We start from the raw sequence: 22044 nt of genomic DNA, 5'->3' as shown, positions 1-22044 counted from the left end.
CAACACTAAGATGCAGGAATATGAACAAGTCATGAGGAACAAATTCTTACAAAGCTAAGCTTAGAACACAGGACAATCTTGTAATCATGGAGTGCAGCTGGAGGCAATTCTGAACTTGAGACATTGGAATCACAGGAAAAAACTGTAGCTTGGAAAGCTGAAAATCAGCAGCCCTGGCACTTAAGAGTACAGATAAGGCGGTTGATTGCATAAACGAAACGGCAATACTGAGACTCTAAATTAAACGTTGAGACTACAAGATTGTTGCAGAACAGGAGCAAAGAAATTCAGCAATGAGACTGAATTGAACTAAGAGCTGCAAGTGTGAGATTAGCTGTTAGTCAGTTGAGGTATTGAAGCATTCCAATTGGAGGGGATGCGATCAGCTGACAAAATACAAAATGGCGGCACCCATTCACCAATTCCACAATATAAATACACCTACCGTGTTTCCCCGATAATAAGACCTCCCCGAAAATAAGCCCTACCCCAGATTTTGGACACTGGTCCAAAATAAGACCTCCCCCGAAAATAAGCCCTATCAAAATTTCCCTAAGCCGAGTGGGTGCACTAACTTCTGTAACCCCATCTCCACCCCCGCTAACCCCCTTCACCGCCGCCTTGCTTGTACAGGCTTCTACTGTACCGTAGAAGCTGTTGCAGCTCCCGGTCCCAGGGATGCACTGCGCCCAGCGCGTGACGTCACTGTGCACATCACACGGCTGCTGTACACGGAGGGAGCAGTGGCGCAGGCGGAAAACAAGCAGAAGAAGAACTGAAAAGTGCTGTATTGTTGGTGAGGAGCAGGACTCGGGGGCATGTTACTTTAAAAGAAGGAATGGGGGCTGTGTAAGAAGGACTCGGGCATGTTACTTTAAAAGAAGGAATGGGGGCTGTGTAAGAAGGATTCGGGCATGTTACTTTAAAAGAAGGAATGGGGGCTGTGTAAGAAGGACTCGGGCATGTTACTTTAAAAGGAGGAATGGGGGCTGTGTAAGAAGGACTCGGGCATGTTACTTTAAAAGGAGGAATGGGGGCTGTGTAAGAAGGACTCGGGCATGTTACTTTAAAAGGAGGAATGGGGGCTGTGTAAGAAGGACTGGGGGCATGATACTTTAAAATAAGCCCTACCCTGAAAATAAGGCCTATGATGTTTTTTGTTGGGGAAAAAAAAATAAGACAGTGCCTTATTATCGGGTAAACACGGTAGAAACATGACAGGACAGGTAAGTGATAAATCACTTGAAATTAAATGAATTTTGCAGGCACGGTCTGTAACAGATATATAAAAGAGCATATATATACATATATATGAGCATATATATATATATATATATATATATATATACATACCTGCACTTACAAATTTTTATTATTTAGATGTTATTAAGGACTATACCCTATCAGCACAGTGGTCACCCCTTCACAGCAGATGGTTATTAAGGAAGCTAGAGGAGGCAGCGAAGATATGCTGGTCCCGGTGATCAACAATGGACCAGGCGGCAGCGGGGAGGAGGGGGAGCTCACCCACCCCTCCAGCACCTGAACTACCCTTGCACATGCCCCTACCCTACCCGCCACACCACTGCACCCGCACCTCCCCCACCAACAACACTCCCGCATCCTAGCAGCACTGCACCCACCTTTCCCCCACCTGCAGCACACTCGCACACGCCTCTCCCCTGCAGCCAATTACACTGCAGGCGCTGTTGTTTACAATAAAGTCGTTCAGATGTTAAACATGTTTTTTTCATACTTTCACCCAAATACATTATTTTTACTAAAAAGTTCCTTCATAACTCCATTCTGTGCATCTTACTCTATAAGCACTGTTCATACCAATGGAAAAGGCTAAACCCCCTTCACAATCAGACGCCCTTTTGATCTGAAAAATGTAACCTCTAACTAAAGTAGCAATGCAGGGAATCCTCCATATAATACAAAATATATTTCTTGCAATAAAGGCGTTCACGGTAAAGGGGACAGAGCCCCTTGCGACAATGTGAAGAGTGCCCATAGGGCGCAATGAATCTCCTAGTATATATATATATATATATATATATATATATATATATATACACTATTTGCTCTTAAAAGATAATTTCCCCATACAGATGTAGCCGCACCCAGCTTTGCTACCGAGTGTTCTAGTTGCTGGCGTGGCGAGTGTGCCCACAGACTGCATGCACCGCTAGTCACAGCCTGTCGTATGCCCAAGTACAGTGAGCATGGCTACATCTGTATGTAGCCTTTAAAAGCAGTTCATCACACTGAACAAAAATAGATTTGGTGTATAGCCTCACAGGATTGTCCAATTCAAAATTCCAATATACTTTATATTAAAAGTCAAGAAAGTTATAATCTGCACAGGGAGACTGCTGATTCATTTACTGACACTTGTATATATCTGTGTGTGACTGAGTCCACATTACAGCACCCCCAACCTTTCCCCAATACAAGGTCTGTTCTTCTCTGTATACAGGCTCTATCACACAAAAGACTCATCTCAAAACTCAGTCTCCTTGTGTGTCCTAGTCACATTGCGTTGAAACTAAGTTGCCCTATGATAACAGAGTTGCAAGGGGCCTGGCGGCTCGCACCCAGAAATCTCAATCTTCATGACATATTGAGGCTAGATGTATGAGACATCAATATATGTCTCACTGCACTAGTTTTAATTATTTGTCTACTATTCCCAAAGTATGAAAACAAACTAATTAACAATCCACAATGAGCCAGCAAATGAACGCTTACCTTTTAGTAGGATGCTGCAACCATTACCCAGCAGATCTGAATCACGAGGATCAGAATAATTTCTCAGCAACATTTTTCTGTGGAAAGGAATTCATGGTTATATATTAGTACATTTGCATTGTAACTGAGAGAATGGTAGCCTATGTGATATAGTAGCCTGTCATTGCTATTGTACGTTTTCTATGAACTTTAAAACACATTTTTCTGACATAACTGTCTCACTGGGATGCGGTTAATTTCCCGGCGGTCGGAATCCCGGGGTTCAAAATCCCGACGCTGGAATCCCGACCGCCGAAATCCCGAAACTTTCTCCCTCTGTGGGTGTCCACGACACCCATAGAAGGAGAATAAATTAGCGTGCCGAGCGTAGCGAGGCACCGGGCCTGCTGCGTGGTGAGCACAGCGAGCCCGCAAGGGGGTCGATCCACGTCCCCCCCTTGTCGGGATTTCGGCGGTCGGGATTTTGAATGCCGGGATTCCAACTGCCAGGATTCCATACCGAATCCGTCTCACTGTTTTAGATGTGTCCTTATACACCTAGCATCAATGCGTACTGCATCACAAGATGCCTGGGGCGAGCAAGCCACGTTCTTTGCCTTTTTCACATGAAATGGGTCTTAATTGCATTGTGATGCAACAAAACTGCCTCACAGGACTGCACTAATTAATGTGATATGCGTCTCTTGCATGTATGTGTGCGACTGAGTCTGAATCTGTATACAAAGCACAACGGCACGGAAAAAAGTGGTGGGCGCTGCATTGTACATAGTAGCACTTTGTATACAGATTCAGGTTGGATGCAATCAATTTAAAAAAGTGATAAAGTGGAGATTGATAAACAGCTCCTACTTCTCATTTATCAAACCCAGCCTATAACATGACAGTTAGGAGCTGATTGGCTGTTGTTTTATCACTCTCCATTTTATCACTTTTTGAAACTTCGTATATCTGGCCCTCAGTCACACACAGATGTACAAGTGTCACATATCAAATGAATCTGAGTCTCATGAAGAGGTTTTAGTCACACTGCAATAAAGATGCACATCCATGCAAAAAAAGACATGAAAAAGACGTTCAGCACAAGACCTGTCGCATGGGACCTAGAACTTTGAGAAGGGATGTTTGCCCCAACTGCGGCAATAAGAACACTTCCCAAATTCCTCTGGTCTTCTCTACAATACAACATATATCCACATATCTACTTGTTGCAAGACGTGGCAGAGGTCGAACTGGTGATGGGTTATGGCTGAGCACTGCACATCATTGGACCCTAACCACTGTGCAAAATGCCACAAGTCCCAGTACATGAAGGCCAAGTCAGAATGATGCAGTTGTATAAGAAGTAGGCTCGCCCCCTACTCATAGAACCACCGTTCCCAGCATTATTCTCTCCATCCTGCTCTCTTTACTAAGTATTGTGTGGGATGTGAAGGGTCGTCTATTCTTTCAGGAAAAAATTCCAGAGTCTGGTGGATGTATTGGGAGATCAGATAAGTACAGTAAGTTATGTCCAGTGCCGGCTCTTACCCTTTTGGAGGAGGGGGGCTGCCGCAATGCCCCCTCCACTGCTGCACTCCCCGCACGTGCCAGTCCCCTGCACGGGGCCAGCGCATGCGCAGTAACTTCATACTGCGCATGCGCTGGCCCAAGCCTCCATGGGCAGCCTTTGCAGCAGCCCCCGGAGGCTTAATCAGGTTCCCGGGTTCGGCGCATGCACATTATCATCCGCGGTACTGGGCATGCACAGAACCCGTTTGGGGGCTGCCCTGCATTTGCGCACAGAGAGGCATCCCGGAGGGAGGGAACACCTCCCAAAGGGACTGCCTTGAGTGACTGGTAGGTCGGACTTCCAATAGGAAGTCACTGCCAGTCACATTGAAGACAGAACAGTCTCACAGAATGCATCTGGCTTCATTTACCATAGGTAAAAACCGCCACTGGTTATGTCTCTCTATCAGCCATACAAATAATACTCGCACTGACTGTATATCCAAACTGCATTTATTACTCTATTACAAAAGTGACACTCACCGCACTAATGCAGATGTCCCTGGCGTTTCCTAAACATAAACACACATTGATAGTTACTGTAAGTATGAGAAGCCAAACCTAGGAACAGCATTGCACATACAGGTATTACCACTGAGCGCAGCTGCATTACTAAAAGCTCAAGAATGATCTACAGTCCAACTCTGTGTCAAATAGTCTTAATATAATGATGACTTTCGGTGTGTTTTTTGGGCGGGTAAAAGTTGGCAAAATTCATAAAGGTAAAACCACCGGAAAATCTGTCTTTACCGGCAAGATGGCTGAAATCACACACACACACACACCGAGGGCCTGATTCAGATCTGTTTACTAGGCTGCGTGTACATGCAGCCTAGTGAACAGGTAAATGCCGCCTGCCGGAACGCCCCCACCACGTGAATCGCCTCTCTAACATGCAAGGGGATGTGTACGCTAGCAATCGATGGTCGCTCACTATCGAACGATTTCTTCTGCCTTCACTAAGAAAAGTCAGCTTAGCGCCTGCTGTCCTCCAAATTCAGTGCAGGCTGCCCGCCCTAAGCAACTGTCTCCACGTTTAGGTCAGCAGAGGAATGCCCAGCATTTTATGGGAGTGCCCATAAAACTCTGGGTGGTCCTTTGCTCCAGCCCCTGGCCCTGCCTTCCCAGAACAAACAGCACAGCCAGTGTGAAACTCGCCAAAGCCGTTCGCTCCCGTGGTTTGCGTATGTGCAATCCCCGACCATCAGGGGCAATGCCAAATTTGGCCCCTACAAACGAGTCTAAATCTGCCCCTTAGTGCTACACATGCTATTCATATAAATCAGAGCTGAAGCCCCTGGATGGGACATTTCTGTGTATGAGCACATTAGCCTGGAACCCATGGTGTTTATTGTGACATTGGCAAGGTGCCGACCTCATCATTTATTTGTGGAACTGCTGAATCATTTGCCTGGACGGTTTCTGGCTGTCTCCTCCTTTTGGCATCCTGTGCCACTCCTGCAAAACAAGATAAAATATGAACACTGTCATATAGAAAATCATAGGGAGCATTTTATATAGGACGGTGGAGTCAGGAAACAACTCCTCCTATTCTACCACTGCCCAACTGTCAGGCTCCGTTCGCATCGGATCTGCTGTCAATCACATGCAATTTGGATGCTTTCCATGCAATCCATGAAAAAAAGCCCACATTGCAGGTGATTCGCACTAGTGTATGGGAACCTGTACATAAAGAGTACATGCATTCTATCTAGACTACAATTTGAGCATCAGGGCAATTCAATCTGTGCAATTAAGATTCTACAGTCACATGCACAGACCCGAACAATCCGAAACAGGGCCAATACATATACTATGTATATTAAAATGAATCATTATTGAGCAGTACCAGAGGTAAAGAAAAAAAAGTTAAACTTGTAATTAATTAAGGGTCTAGTACAAGAACATCACAAGCACAATGAGAACAGCAGGCACTAATTCCTATACAGAACATACTGTATGGGCATGTTCTATGAGGTTTATAAATTAATTTAATGGGTTTCATTGTTCATATTTCATACCTACAGAGTGATACGGTCATTGGGTCACCACCCAGTAGGTTGACAAGCATTAGGTCGACACCACTAGGTCGACATGACTTTAGGTCAACATGCAGTAAGGTCGACAAGATTTAAGGTCGATGTGGGTCATTATGTCGACAGGGTCATTAGGTCGACAGGGTCATTAGGTCGACATTGGTTTTATTTTACTGTTTTTTGAGTTGATATGTGCCGACAGGAGGTATTTCATGCCCTACCATCCACTAGGGTCCTGGTGGGAGAATAAAATAGTGTGCCGAGTGTAGCGCGGCACCGTATACGAAGCACTGTGACCGGATTGAGCCATGCGAGGGCACGCGCCGGTATGTTTTATTATTTATGTTGACTGTGGGGGAAAAAAAATGTAGGGGGAAATTTACTAAGAATACGATTTTTCGTATTCTTAATACGAATGAATACGAGGAATGCCCCGCATTTTATGGGAACGGCTGTTTTAGGGCCCCCCCGTATTTTAAGAACCAACCCATGAGAAATAAAAGTTTAATACATACATAACACATACATAACACATACATACTGATACTTACCTTTCTTGAGACCCAGAAGGCCCTAGGTCCGGTGTTCTGGGGTCCGGGGCTCCAGGGTTAAAACCAGCCCCGGTGCTGGTTGCAGCCGTGAGGGGGGACTCCACGCTGTTTTTTACACACTGAAGCCTGCACGGATCTGAATGATCCGTGCAGGCTTCTGCCAAATACACCAGCAAAATGAAGTGTATTTTCCTGGCGTATTTGGTCGGCAATTAGCGTACGTTTTACGGTAATTAGCGGCCGTATTTCAATACGGCTGCTTAGTAAATTAGGAATCAACATTCTTTTGAATGGTGATTCCTATTCATATTTTCCGATGGCGTAAACATGCGTATTTGTAAATACATATACGAATGTGCCAAAAATATGAATACGAATGTGTATTTTTGGCATAGTAAATGCCAAAAAATACGAATACGCCTAAAAAAACTCGTATTTTGCTGTACGAATACATATTTTTTATACAATTTTACCATAGTAAATTTCCCCCGTAGACTTTTTCACTGTCGACCTTACCCATGTTGACCTAAATGCATGTCGATCTAATGGTGTCGACCTAATGATTGTTTAACAACTTGCTGGTGACCAATTGATCCACACCCCCTACAGCTAGGTAAATGATGCAGTATAAAAGCAAAACATAAATGTTGCTATTAGGGTATATTATCTTACCAGTTGCATTTGAACTTTTTCTTTTCTTTATTTTCCTGTAATAAAAGATTTATTAAACAAAATATTAAAGTATAAATCCCAAGTGCTCCATGCGATTCTAATACTGCTTTTCCATTGCAAAGCCAGGCCAGACCGGTGATAGCTAGTGACACCTGCATGCTAATATCGTACAGAACAGTAATCTTTCAGTATTTTAGTGACAACACTGCAGTATGTACTCACAATCCAGGTCTCAGGGATGTGTTCCGATGTCGGAACGAATCCCCATCGCTCTAGTGTGTACCTAACTTACTGTAACTTAAACTTCATTGTTGCATTTTTGTGCCGACAGTATTATGCTATGTCCAATTGTTTTTATACAGTAGTTCTGTTGAAGAATCTTATTTGGGTGGGTGTAAGAAATTTTTTTTACACACTTTGTGGCTTAACCTGTATCTCACCAATGCAAGCTTCATTAAGTAACTCTAAGGATATAATATTATTATTACATTTTATTTATGAGGCGCCACAAATGGTTGACAGCTCCGTACAGTGGGCACACATTAGAACAATACAAGGTAAACACAACTAAACATAACAGTAACTGAAGAACAAAAACAGAGCACAGGAAACAATTAGCACAATTCTTAGTACACAATACGTAGGGAAGCAAAGGAGCAGTCTGCATGTTACCAGGGGCAATTTTTCAGTGATAGAAATGAATGAACACTGAGAAGAGATGTGGGTATAGATGGTCGGTGAGTAAGAGAGCTGTACTTGATGTGCGAGAGAAGTGGGCAGTGAGAACAGGAGGGAAGAGGACCCTGCTCCAAGCAGCTTACAGTCTAGAGCAGTGTTTTTCACAAACTGTGCCGTGGAACACTAGTATGCCTTGAGCTGTTCTTAAGTGTGCCCCCAGATCTAGTGATGCCCAAACCAGTTTAAAGCCAACACCAGTTCAACTGTTATTTACTGGCCCCTTGTTTTCATGTGAAGGGCCAATGTATTTAATTTTTGTTACCCGTGGGGACCAGTGTGACTGTTTTTTTATATGGAGGCCAATATGTTGGCTTTTTTTTCCTGTGGGGTCAATGTGTTTTGCCCTGTGAGGATCTCATGGTGTGCCTTGGCAATTTTAAAATCTTATTTAGTGTGCCGCAAGGTAAAAAGGTTGAAAATCACTGGTCTAGAGGGAGGGGGAGAAAGACAGGTGACATAAGGTGCAGGCAGGGAGGCCTGAAGGCAGGAATTGAGCATGACAGGGATGGCCAGGGCATAAAGCGGTAGGTAGGGAGAGCGGCCTCAGTACTAGGTTAGGTCACTCACTAAAGGCACCAGGTAAGGCAGCCGTATTGGGCGCGCCACCTAGGATTACCCTGGGTGGAATAGGTCATTCCTAGAACGGATTACAGATAATGAGGTGGTTGCAGCATCCTAAAGCTTACAGTAGGGTCCCAATACAGTCAGGCCCATGTATTTCCATCGCTTCCACAAGTGTACCAGGTGAGGGTGTGCACAGTACAAGTACTGTGTAGCACGCAGTGCCGGTGGCCGCTGGCAGGGTGTGCACAGTACACGTACTGTGTAGCATGCAGTGCCGGTGGCCGCTGGCAGGGTGTGTACAGTACAAGTACTGTGTAGCACGCAGTGCCGGTGGCCGCTGGCAGGGTGTGTACAGTACAAGTACTGTGTAGCACGCAGTGCCGGTGGCCGCTGGCAGGGTGTGCACAGTACAAGTACTGTGTAGCACGCAGTGCCGGTGGCCGGTGGCAGGGTGTGCACAGTACAAGTACTGTGTATCACACAGTGCCGGTGGCCGCTGGCAGGGTGTGCACAGTAGAAGTACTGTATAGCACGCAGTGCTGGTGGCCGCTGGCAGGGTGTGCATAGTATAGCAGACGATGTGGGGTAACAGGAAGAAAATATAAGAAACAATAAAATACAGTGGCATAAAAGGCAGTACAGTGGTAAGTTTGATATAAAAGCAATGGAATAATTGCTATTTATATGACTGTAATTTATACAGTTTTCCTCTATTTTTTCCTTTGTTTGTTTTAACATCTCACCCGACATGGACCAGCTATGAAGTGAATACCACAAAGGGATTTATCCGAATTTTGCTGTAAGTAAACTGGTTACTCCGGTTTCCTCCCACAATCCAAAAATATACTGGTAGGTTAATTGGCTCCCAACAAAATTAACCCTAGAGTGTGTGTGTGCGTGTATATGTGTTAGGGAATATAGATTGTAGGCTCCACTGGGGCAGAGGCTGATGTGAATATTCAACTATTCTATGTAAAGTGCTGTGGAATATGTATATAAGAAACTGGTTATAAATAAACTCATCCTCCAGGAATCCTTGAGAAGGCTGATTTGAGGTAATTCTCTAATCACTAAAATTGTGCTCTCTGGCTAAGGCATTACCTCCTTGGCTGGCAAAGCCGGTTGTTGGTGTTAAAAATACAGGAACCCCTATGTCAGAGGTTCCCAAACTGTGCGCCTAGGCTCCATGGGATGCCTCAGGACACTTGTAGGGGTGCCTCGGGTTGGTCGTCCAAGACCAATTAAAATGATTTATGATCAATTATATCTGGACAAAACCAGTGCTGGTGGCTGCCAATCATAAAATGTGTACAATCAGAACCAAATCCTGCCCTTTACCACATAACTGAACCTAAGAAGCACATATAAACACAATCTACTTATTTGACATATATTTTTTGGGGCCTAGGGGTGCCGTGGAAAAATTCTGATACTCTAGGGTGCCGTGATTAGAAAAAGATTGGGAACCTCTGCCCTACTGTATATTTTTTTTTCCAGAAAAAAACAGAACCAGCCCAAGAGCCCAGGGCTGGTTGGTAAACTGCAGGAGGACCTCAGCATTCTCCCTGTAAGTTCATTGTGCCTGTTGATCCCTTCAGCAGGCAGAAAGATGAACGACCCCTCGTGCAGGATCATGGCCACACCGATCCATGTTTAGGTTTGAACAATGTGGAAATGTCCCATCTCCCGCTTTCCTCCACCCTTAGCACCTCTGCACCCCCGCCACTGGCAGACAGTGGGAGAGGCAAGAAAGTGTGTAGTTGACAATATTGGTGCATTTAAATACACTGTGCAGTTGGGTTCATCATACACCAAAGGTAAATATCCAGTGAAAACCTTAATAGAACAAAAGTGGTACAATGTGGTATTATAATCGAAGAAGCGCTCAGTGTATAGCCATATGAAGAAAATAAATTTATATCACCATAGGTATCCAAATTATTTCAGATTGTTTGATTGAAACCTGTAATGATAACCTCCCTTTCGCAAGACATGCGACAAGGGGGTATAACAAGAAAGAAGGGATAGTGCAAATTATCCTTTAAATACACGATTTTTTCATAAAAGTCCACACTTACAATCTGTAGACGTATAAAACAGCATAAAAGGTTTCCACAGCGGCAATTCAGCAAAACAGGATGGAATGGAAGGCAGGTAACACTTGATCTGTCTTGATCGGTTCCACGAGAGGCGGACAGCTACAAGTCGGCGCGGTATCCCTTGTCTCCGAATGCCCTGTTCCGGATGGGTCGTTTGGATGCCACAAGTGTTACCTGCCTTCCATTCCATCCTGTTTTATGCTGTTTTATACGTCTACAGATTGTAAGTGTGGACTTTTATTAAAAAATCGTGTATTTAAAGGATAATTTGCACTATCCCTTCTTTCTTGTTATACTCCCTTGTCGCATGTCCTGCGAAAGGGAGGTTATCATTACAGGTTTCAATCAAACAATCTGAAATAATTTGGATACCTATGGTGATATAAATGTATTTTCTTCATATGGCTATACACTGAGTGCTTATTTGATTATTAGACAGAGAGAGGCCAGAGGCGGGCAGGAGATTTCAAATGAAAAGAGCGGCTGCTTATTGGCTGAGATCTGGCTCTCTCAGCCAATCAGTGGCCACCGTATACATTTGAAATCTCCTGCCCACAGCAGGCAGAGGTGTGGCGGGCAGAGGTGCGGAGGGCAGGGGAGCAGCAGATCCCGAATAACCCTGATGTGGCCATGATCAGGGGTGTTCTGGATATCAAGGGAAATTGAATAGATATCAAATTGGATCCGATAGCTATCCGTGTGTGGGCAACTTCACACATGAAATTGATGCGGTCACAGGAGAGGGTCCAGGCCAAAGGCACATCAGTTTATAAAATCACAGGTGTTGGTAATACAATTTAAACATGATAACTGGCACCTTCCAAACATTTAAATGTGCAGTTTAGCACCCATTGTCCCTCTAAGATGGCGCTACAGTGCAGGGTTTAACCCCTTTAGCGCTGCAGCCCATCAGCCAAAAGGGTCGGGGTTTTCTGGCCACATGGACCTTTAAATGAATAAGGAAACTGACTGGCTATTTTGCATCTCATGGTTTTTATTACATGAAAAAGAAAAAAGTTACCTTTCCGTTTTACTCTTTCCAGGATTCGTTTCCTTGTTTTTCTTTTTGTTTTGCTTAAAAGAAAAACATTTATCATTGATTAGATTCTTTGACAACTATAGATTGTTTCATATTTAATTGTTGCAACACGCCAGTAAATTTGGGAAGAACATATATAAAAACGTAGATTAAGGGCATATTCAATCCTGGAAGATATTTCTGACAGGCAGAATATTGGCCATTTTCAACAAGATTAGGTCTAATTTACATCCAGGGTGACATTTAACCCCTTCCTGACACAGCCAGTTTTTGCCTTCCTGACAGAGCCCTTTTTTTCAAATCTGACATGTATCACTTAAGTGGGGATAACTTTTTTTTGCTTTTACTTATCCCAGTGATTTTGAGATTGTTTTCTCGTGACACATTGTACTTCAAATTAGTGGTAAATTTGGGTCGATACAGTCTGTGTTTTTTTGTGAAAAATACCAAAATGTCGTAAAAAAATGGAAAATTTAGCAATTTGCAAAATGTTAAATTTTCTGCTTGTGAGACAAATAATCATACCACTCAAAATAGTTAATAACTAACATAGACCATATGTCTACTTTATGTTTCCATCATTATTTCAACTTCCTTTTAATTTTTTTGGACACTAGGAGGCTTACAATATGAATAGCAAATTCTCAAATTTTCAAGAAAATTTCAAACACTGATTTTTTTAGGGACCAGTTCAGTTCTGATGTGACTTTGAGGGACTTGTATGTGAGACACCCCCATAAATGATGCCATTTCAAAAACTGCACCCCTCACAGTATTCAAAACAGCATTTTGGAAGTTTGTTAACCCTTTAGGTGTTTCACAGGAATTAAAACAAAGTGTAGGTGAAATTTCAAAATTTCATTTTTTTTGCAGATTTGCAATTTTAATACATTTTTCTAAGGAACACAGTAGATTTTACTAGAGAAATGTGACTAAAAATTGATTCCCCCAATTCTTTTGTTTTCATAAATATCCTATATGTGGCCCTAGTGTGCACGTTGACCAAACCACAGGCTTCATAATAGAAGGAGCACCTACTTGATTTTGGAGCCTCCTTTTTATGAGATTATTTTTTAGGCACCATGTAGGTTTCTAGGCACCATAAGATGCTAAAGTTTAGGAACCCCCCCACAAGTGACCCCATTTTGCAAACTACACCCCTCAGGGAATTCATCTAGGGGTATAGTGTACATTTCAAACCCCCAGGGGTTTCACCAATTGTGGTACAACTGGGCAGTGAAAATGAAAAATTAAATTTTTTACACAAAAATGCAGTTCTGGCTCAAAATTTTTCATTTTCACAAGGAATGAAGGAGACAAAGCACCCCAAAATATGTGCCCCAATTTCTCCCGAGTACGGCAATGCCTCACATGTGACCAAAAAATACCATTTGGGTGCATGGCAGGACTCAGAAGGGAAGGAGTGATTTTTGGATTTTGCAGCTCAGATTCTGGTGGAATGTTGGTGGGTGCTATGTCGCATTAGCAAGACCCCCCAAGCACCAATACAGTGGAACCCCCCCACAAGTGACCCCATTTTGCAAACTACACCCCTCAGGGAATTCATCTAGGGGTATAGTGTACATTTCAAACCCCCAGGGGTTTCACCAATTTTGATACAACTGGGCAGTGAAAATGAAAAATTACATTTTTTTACACAAAAATGCAGTTCTGGCTCAAAATTTTTCATTTTCAGAAGGTATGAAGGAGAAAAAGCACCCCAAAATCTGTGCCCCAATTTCTCCCGAGTACGGCAATGCCTCACATGTGACCAAAAAATACCATTTGGGTGCATGGCAGGACTCAGAAGGGAAGGAGTGATTTTTGGATTTTGCAGCTCAGATTCTGGTGGAATGTTGGTGGGTGCTATGTCGCATTAGCAAGACCCCCCAAGCACCAATACAGTGGAACCCCCCCACAAGTGACCCCATTTTGCAAACTACACCCCTCAGGGAATTCATCTAGGGGTATAGTGTACATTTCAAACCCCCAGGGGTTTCACCAATTTTGATACAACTGGGCTGTGCAAATGAAAAATTACAATTTTTACACAAAAATGCAGTTCTGGCTCAAAATTTTTCATTTTCACAAGGAATGAAGGAGACAAAGCACCCCAAAATCTGTGCCCCAATTTCTCCCGAGTACGGCAATGCCTCACATGTGACCAAAAAATACCATTTGGGTGCATGGCAGGACTCAGAAGGGAAGGAGTGATTTTTGGATTTTGCAGCACAGATTCTGGTGGAATGTTGGTGGGTGCTATGTCGCATTAGCAAGACCCCCGAAGCACCAATACAGTGGAACCCCCCCACAAGTGACCCCATTTTGCAAACTACACCCCTCAGGGAATTCAACTAGGGGTATAGTGTACATTTCAAACCCCCAGGGGTTTCACCAATTTTGATACAACTGGGCAGTGAAAATGAAAAATGACATTTTTTTACACAAAAATGCAGTTCTGGCTCAAAATTTTTCATTTTCAGAAGGTATGAAGGAGAAAAAGCACCCCAAAATCTGTGCCCCAATTTCTCCCGAGTACGGCAATGCCTCATGTGTGACCAAAAAGTGGCAGGACTCAGAAGGGAAGGAGTGATATTTGGATTTTGCAGCACAGATTCTGGTGGAATGTTGGTGGGTGCTATGTCGCATTAGCAAGACCCCCAAAGCACCAATACAGTGGAACCCCCCCACAAGTGACCCCATTTTGCAAACTACACCCCTCAGGGAATTCATCTAGGGGTATAGTGTACATTTCAAACCCCCAGGGGTTTCACCAATTTTGATACAACTGGGCAGTGAAAATGAAAAATTAAATTTTTTTACACAAAAATGCAGTTCTGGCTCAAAATTTTTCATTTTCAGAAGGTATGAAGGAGAAAAAGGCACCCCAAAATCTGTGCCCCAATTTCTCCCGAGTATGGCAATGCCTCATATGTGACCAAAAAATACCAGTTGGGTGCATGGCAGGACTCAGAAGGGAAGGAGTGATTTTTGGATTTTGCAGCTCAGATTCTGGTGGAATGAATGGTGGGTGCTATGTGGCATTAGCAAGACCCCCGAAGCACGGTGAAATGATGAACCTAATAATCCATAGATGTGTGGTATATTTTAAAACACTCCTTTATACATAGGCCGGGTTTGTCGGGGCAAGTTTCACAGTGGAAAATAGTTTCCTTTCTTATTCCCTTTTTATAGCAAACTTTGCACCTTTTTTGTGTCCTGCCCTTTCTTGCAGTGGAGGGGATTTCGTTAGGAAAATGCTGCCCTGGTACAATACGGGGGCCAGTACTAGAAGTACTGGGGCCCTCTGCCTGCTGGTTCCCAAATATTAGGCCCTTTATGACTTCCTCTTGAAAGTGCATAAATGTCCCCCTCTGGCTGGTAGAACGGAATAGCACGTAAGCGTTATACAGTGCCATCTGGATGATATACACGGCCAGCTTCTTGTACCAGATTTTTGTTTTCCGCAGGGCACTGTACGGCTTCAGTACCTGATCTGAAAGATCCACTCCGCCCATGTACCTATTGTAATCTAGGATACAATTAGGTTTTGAGGTGTGGGTACTGGTACCTCGTACAGGGATGGAGGTGGTACTGTCTCCATGAATTGTTGTCAGTATATGGACATCCCTCTTGTCCTTATATTTGACCAACAACATATTTTCGGTGCATATTCCCCTGCTTTCACCCCTTCTCATTACTTGGGCAATGTGCGTTTTTGGGAGGCCTCTTTGGTTCTTACGCACAGTACCGCAAGCTGCTGTACCTCTTGAACCAAGGGCCTTAAACAGGGGGATGCTAGTGTAAAAGTTATCCACATAGAGGTGATAACCTTTATCCAGGAAGGGGTGCACTAAATCCCAGACAATTTTTCCACTAACACCTACGAGGGAGGGGGGGCATTCTGGCGGTTCAATTCTTGAATCCTTCCCTCCATATACCCTAAACCTGTGGGTGTACCCTGAGGTGCTTTCACACAGCTTATACATTTTTATGCCATACCTTGCCCTCTTACTGGGAAGGTACTGGCGGAATTTAGCCCTTCCTTTAAAATGTATAAGGGACTCGTCAATACAAATAAATTTTTCAGGGATGTACATCTCTGCAAATTTGGCACTGAAATGATCAATGACCGGCCTGACTTTGAATAGCCGGTCAAAGGTGGGATCATCTCTGGGTGGGCACAGTGTATTATCGGTGTAATGTAAAAATGTAAGGATTATCTCAAAACGAGCCCGAGTCATGGCCATACGGTAAAATGGGGTGCTGTACAGAACATCTGTACTCCAATATTGCCTAATTTCTGGCTTTTTTACTATGCCCATATGTAACACCAGACCCCAAAACGTCATCATCTCTACTGCATCTACAGGGGTCCACCTAGCAAATGATGACGTGGGGTGTTGAGCAATAAACTGCTGGGCATATAAATTACTTTGGTCCACCATTAAATTTATAAAATCATCAGAGAAAAATAATTTGAAAAAGTCAATTTCTCTGAGACCTGCTGAATCAAATTGGATTCCTGGGATGGCCAAAAACTCAGGAACCTGGGGCTCAAAATTGTCTGGTGGTGGGGTCCATACGGGATCAATCATTTGGGGGGGGGGTCTCAGCTGCTCTACGGGGGCGTCTTTGAGGGGGTCCCTCATCAGCAGAGGAGGAAGAGGAGCTTAAGGCGAATCCTTCAAATTCCCCGCTTGCATCACTGGCTGTGTCAGAGTCAGAGGCAAGCATGGCATATGCCTCCTCCGCTGAATACATTCTTCTGGATGACTGGGATGACATTTGGGATGACATTTGGGATGCCATTTTTATTTTTGTGTTTCTGTAAGTGTAATGTTTCAACACGTGTATAGTGTAGGGGGGGTACAAACTTTATTTCAACACGGGGGGTATGTAGTGTGTAGTGTGTATGTAGTGCAGAAAAAAAAAATACTTTATACAGGAATTTGATCCCAATAAAAAAAAAAAAAAATTGAAGGGGTTAAAAAAAAAAAAAAAAAAAGGTCCTGCGCCAAAAATTGAGCACAGATGTTGGTCAGTAACGTCCGTCACTGAACAGCGCTCAAAGGCAACAGGACACCCACAAAAACAACGTGGGTGTAAAAACAAAAAAAAAAAATTTAAAAAAAACTGCAGAAAAAAAATGATATCAACCTGTGCCAAAAATGCTGTTCAGTGATTGTATGTCACTGATCAGCGGCCACAGGACACCCACAAAAGCAACGTGGGTGTAAAAACAATTTAAAAAAAATTTCCACAGCACTCTCCAAAAAAAAAAACAATTTAAAAAAACTGCAGAAAAAAAAATGATATCAACCCTGTGCCAAAAATGCTGTTCAGTGATTGTACGTCACTGATCAGCGCTCAGCGGCCACAGGACACCCACACAAGCAACGTGGGTGTAAAAAAAAAAACCCACTGCACTCTCCAAAAAAAAAAAAAAACTGCAGATCAGTGATGCAGTGATGCACCACTGATTAGCAGTGAGGGGCAGCAGACACACAACCTGACAGGGTATATATAGAAAAAAAAAACCCTGGACCCCCAAAAAGTTGCTGATTAATTAATTTAAACTGACCAGCACAAAAGGGGGGGCAGCAGGGGGGGCAGCAGTCAGTTGCACACGCAGCACAACCTTTGGTGCAACTGACAGGTATATATATAAAAAAAAAACCCTGGACCCCCAAAAAGTTGCTGATCAGTTAATTAATCAGCACAATCAGCACAAAAGGAGGGGGGCAGCAGGGGGGGGCAGCAGTCAGTTGCACAGGCAGCACAACCTTTGCTGCAACTGACAGGTATATATATAAAAAAAAAACCTCTGCACCCCCAAAAAGTTGCTGATCACCTCAGATATAGTGATCAGCACAAAAGGGGGTGCAGCAGACACAAAATATAGCACTCTCTATCACTCTCTGTCACTATCTCTCACGATCTGTGACTCTATGACACTGCAGCAGCAGCACACACAGAAGTCACAAGATCCAGGAAGTATCCAGCTGCTGGCAGCACGCTACCAGCGGTGATCAGCGGTGATCAGGTAAGTTTCAGGCAAGGATCAGGTATGTATCATGACAGATTGGCACGGTGACCGCTCTGCACGCAATTCCAGACCGGAATGGCGTCTGCAGCGCAGTCACCGTTAGTTTAAATCACGCGCCTTGGCTGTGATTGGTCCGTGGGTCCCACGGACCAATCACAGCCTTGGGGGCAGGTGGGGTGAGGTGTCGTCGTCACTGATGACCCCCTCATGCCCCCTCACACCCGGCGGTGATTGACACCTGTGTTACCGAGCGTCTGATTCGCCGGTAACACAGGAAAACGCTGCGAATGGCTGTTCACATTGAACAGCCAATCACAGCGATCGCCGACGGGGGGGCGACATCGCCGCCCCCCCCTGGGCATGCAGGGACATGTCTGCTGTCAGGGACAGCAGACATCGTCCCTCTGTCACTGCGTCTCTAGACGCAGTGGCACTTTGAAGTCATGACGTATATATACGTCATGTGTCGGGAAGTACATTCCGGCCATGACGTATATATACGTCAAATGTCGGGAAGGGGTTAATATGTGATTTTTAGTGTGGTTCTAAAATCGCACCATATCACATGTTTTCAAATCGCAAATTTTTTGAAGAAATCAACTATTTAATGGAATGCGAATTGAGGTATTAAAAATGCAATGTGATGCAATAAAGTGCAAATTTTAGTCCTGAAAATGTGCGAATTAATGCACATGTGCCATTTGTGTAAAGAAAAAGAAAAAAAAAAACGGCCATAACCAGCTCCGAGCTCAAAGAACTAGTCCTGGTTTTAGAAATTCAGGGGGAAAAAAACAGGGGATTCCTAAAACCAGCAACAGGCTCAAGGGCCGGTCCTGGTTCCCAAAATACAGGGGACAAAATGACTAAGGGTCCCCTGAATTTTGACAACCAGCACCAGGCCCAAACAGCCAACAGGGTTATGCCACAGCCGGGGGAAACTTTTTATGCAAGTTCCCCAGGCCAAAGCTGGTCAGCCCGGGCAGGGACCCTGGAGGAGTAGGGATCCCCATAATAAAGCCCCCACCTCCAGAGTTACCCCGGCCCAGGCTGAAGCCTGGGGCTGTCCCCGATGCCCCTGGGGTGGTGGGCACCAGGCTGATAAATGGTTAATAAAGATTATACTATTGTGTAATGTTGTAGAACTATAAATCACAGCAAGCCAGCACCATGTGCAGGAACTTGGAGAACCACAAGTCCCAGCATGCAGGGCATTAAATGGCCCGCTGAATCTTGTAGTTCCACAACATGACAAATAGTGAAATAAAACACACACACGAAAGTATAACGTTATTACACACTACATACATTCACACATACATTACCTATTGGAAATATTCTGACAGTTGTAAAACAAGTGTATAGGCGAATCCCTGTGTTTGTTTTCTAAAGACGAGCACTTATTCGACAATTTACAAACCGTTTTTTTGACAATGCAAATGTGACTTTTAACAAAGTTGAATCTGCATAGACGAGCCCAGACTAAAACAGACGGGATCCAATACTGATGGTCAATATATTAGACTGTCAGAAATATCGGCCAGCATTGAATACCCACCTAGATATCGTTTTTTTTTAGCTTAATTAAAATTCCCATCCGCCACCTGAATAAATACAAAATGAAAAAGTGAATGTAATGCCCGTTGAAAAACAGACTGAATTGAGTGTGTATATATGTGAAAACTAAAATTGTGGGTCATTTCATTGTAAAGCCACTAGTGATGTCCCTCTATAACCCCTCCCTCCCCCACTAACACATTGGTGACATAATCAATAGCTTCTATTTAGGTGAAAAAATTGTCAATAGGACCTACAGTATATGATGCTATTATTGCAAACCTGAGGCGCTTTCTTTTCATTCTGTAAGACTTTTCCCAGTGTGTGTCTAGGGCTCTTTGGACTGTGGAGCTGACTGCTTGTCTTGGCTGGAAGTACGGAGATGAGTGCCAACTTCAAGAAGAGCTCACATTGTGGCTTACCCCACTGCATGTTGTACATACAGTAGCAGTGCATTACTCTAGCCCAGGCATTCCCAACCTCGGTCCTTAAGGCACACCAACAGGGCAGGTTTTAGTGATATCCAGGCTTCAGCACAGATGGTTAAATTAAAATAACTGCGGTACTAATTAAGTCTCCTGTGCTCAAGCCTGGATATCACTAAAACCTGCACTGTTGGTGTGCCACTAACATACCTGCATCCATCTAATCACTAGGTTAAAAGGGTTTGGGGTACACCGGGAAAAGGTGTCACTCTGCGCTCGCGTGTAACTAGAGTATGTGTATCTAGGTGGACTTCAAATGAAGATCATGATTCAAATACTTTATAAAAAAAGGTGATTCTTTTATCAATCAATGAGGATAAAAAATGTAAATACATAAATTCTCAATAAAATTTATAAAAATTGTTTGCAGAACAATAAAAAATTGGTTTATGACTCAATGTATGCAGAAATACGGGTATAATCAATTAATTAAGATCTGGCATACATTCAGTTGAGAGATAATGTTTCTGCAGTTCAATGGGTTAGTATCATTTGCATAATTAAATTCATCAATCACGTTATTATGTATGTTGAGAATATATAAGAACCTATATTGCACGAATTACTAACCACTAGTACCGGTACACACAAACATTAGGGTGGGTGGGAAACTAGAAGACAAACGTAATGTGTATGTGTGTGGAACCGGTTGATATTTGCTGTTGAAGAGTGTGGTCCTCTGGTATAAACGTATATGCTGCTCCGTGTCAGAGCTCAAATGCTCGAAGGTGCGGCTCAAATGAGCAAAGTACCTTGCCTCAAAAAATAGAGGTGAAGTTTCTGCCGGCAGACTCCCGTTTTGGCATTGCTGGTGTGCACTGCAGCGCTCAGCGGGTTCAGTGATACTCACATCAACTAGTTTCACCATGTGCTGGCTTCCTCAGGATGTTTGGTAGTCACTGGGCTTCTTCCCCTCCGGTCTTTATAGACATCTTAATTAGTGATCTATGACTTGGGCGGTACTTCCTGGCTGCTGGGGCTTCTGACCAGTGCAAGTATCACATCACTTCCGCCCATCTCCCAGTAGTTTGCAGTGACTGGCTTTCGCCTGGCCGTATACTGCTTCCAGCTGTTCTGCAACGTGAGCGGTGGTTACTGGCTCCCGGGGCTTCTGGCCAGTGTCTCGTCACTTCCGCCCTTCTCCTTGTACTCAGCGGCCGGCTTCTTCCCTTCTCCTGTGTATTGATTGGCGGTGTCATTTCGCCTCCTCCTGATGTGTTATGTTTGGCCGAGGGTGGGGAGTGCCTTTTCTGTCTGCTCTCATTGGGCAGTATCCGTCATTCCCCATCTGTTACTTCAGCCCAGGCTTCTTTCCATAGGTGCTTCCCCATGGTTTTAATAAGGCAATGATGATAAGGAATTGTGATAATGAAAGAAAAATAAATAAAAATATATAAATAAATAAATGAACTCAACTGAATGTATGCCAGATGTTAATTAATTATACATTTTTTTACCCCTATTTCTGCATACATTGAGTCATAAATATTTTTTTTTATTGTTCTACAAACAATGTTTATGAATTTTATTGAGAATTTATGTATTTACATCTTTTTTTTATCCTCATTGATTGATTAATAAAAGAATCACCTTTTTTTATAAAGTATTTGAATCATGATCTTCATTTGAAGTCCACCAAGATACACATACTCGTCTAGTTACACGCAGGCGCAGAGTGACACCTTTTCCCGGTGTACCCCAAACCCCTTTGACGTAACTTTAAGGTATTGTAGTGTACCTATTCACTCCGCAGCCACTTAACTAAAATAGTCCAAAGTGCAGAATCCGACCACCCAAACTCCGAGTTCTAATCACTAGGTGTATCATGCACAGCATGCTTTTTCCAAACAGACTTTTCTGCCTAATCCAAACATTGGTGAAGTCATGTTTGGATAAGTCACATGGCTTCCTACAGTCAATACCTGCTACCCAGCAGGTATAAGTTCCCTGAAGCA

At 43.6% G+C, this 22044-nt stretch overlaps 1 protein-coding gene across 6 annotated transcripts in view; it reads right to left on the bottom strand.

Annotated features, from left to right (window-relative positions):
* Nucleotides 1–22044, bottom strand: part of LOC146057879 (uncharacterized) — a 72957-nt gene that overhangs the window by 30841 nt on the left and 20072 nt on the right. For all 6 annotated transcript variants that reach the window (XR_014469795.1, XR_014469794.1, XM_083169680.1 and 3 more), the window contains exons 6-10: nucleotides 11984–12036; nucleotides 7562–7596; nucleotides 5678–5760; nucleotides 4786–4814; nucleotides 2755–2831 (exon numbers count right to left, since the gene is read on the bottom strand). Coding sequence is in view for 4 of the 6 variants with exons in the window: in XM_083169680.1 (XP_083025806.1) it covers nucleotides 2755–2831; nucleotides 4786–4814; nucleotides 5678–5760; nucleotides 7562–7596; nucleotides 11984–12036 (277 nt within the window). In the remaining 2 variants the exon portion in view is untranslated. The remainder of the gene's footprint in view (nucleotides 1–2754; nucleotides 2832–4785; nucleotides 4815–5677; nucleotides 5761–7561; nucleotides 7597–11983; nucleotides 12037–22044) is intronic.

The sequence above is a fragment of the Crinia signifera genome, chromosome 2 (genome assembly GCF_055691185.1).
Source record: "Crinia signifera chromosome 2, ASM5569118v1, whole genome shotgun sequence".
Classification (NCBI taxonomy): domain Eukaryota; kingdom Metazoa; phylum Chordata; class Amphibia; order Anura; family Myobatrachidae; genus Crinia; species Crinia signifera.
Note: the sequence above shows the minus strand (reverse complement) of the source record. Positions and strands in the feature narration are given on the sequence as shown.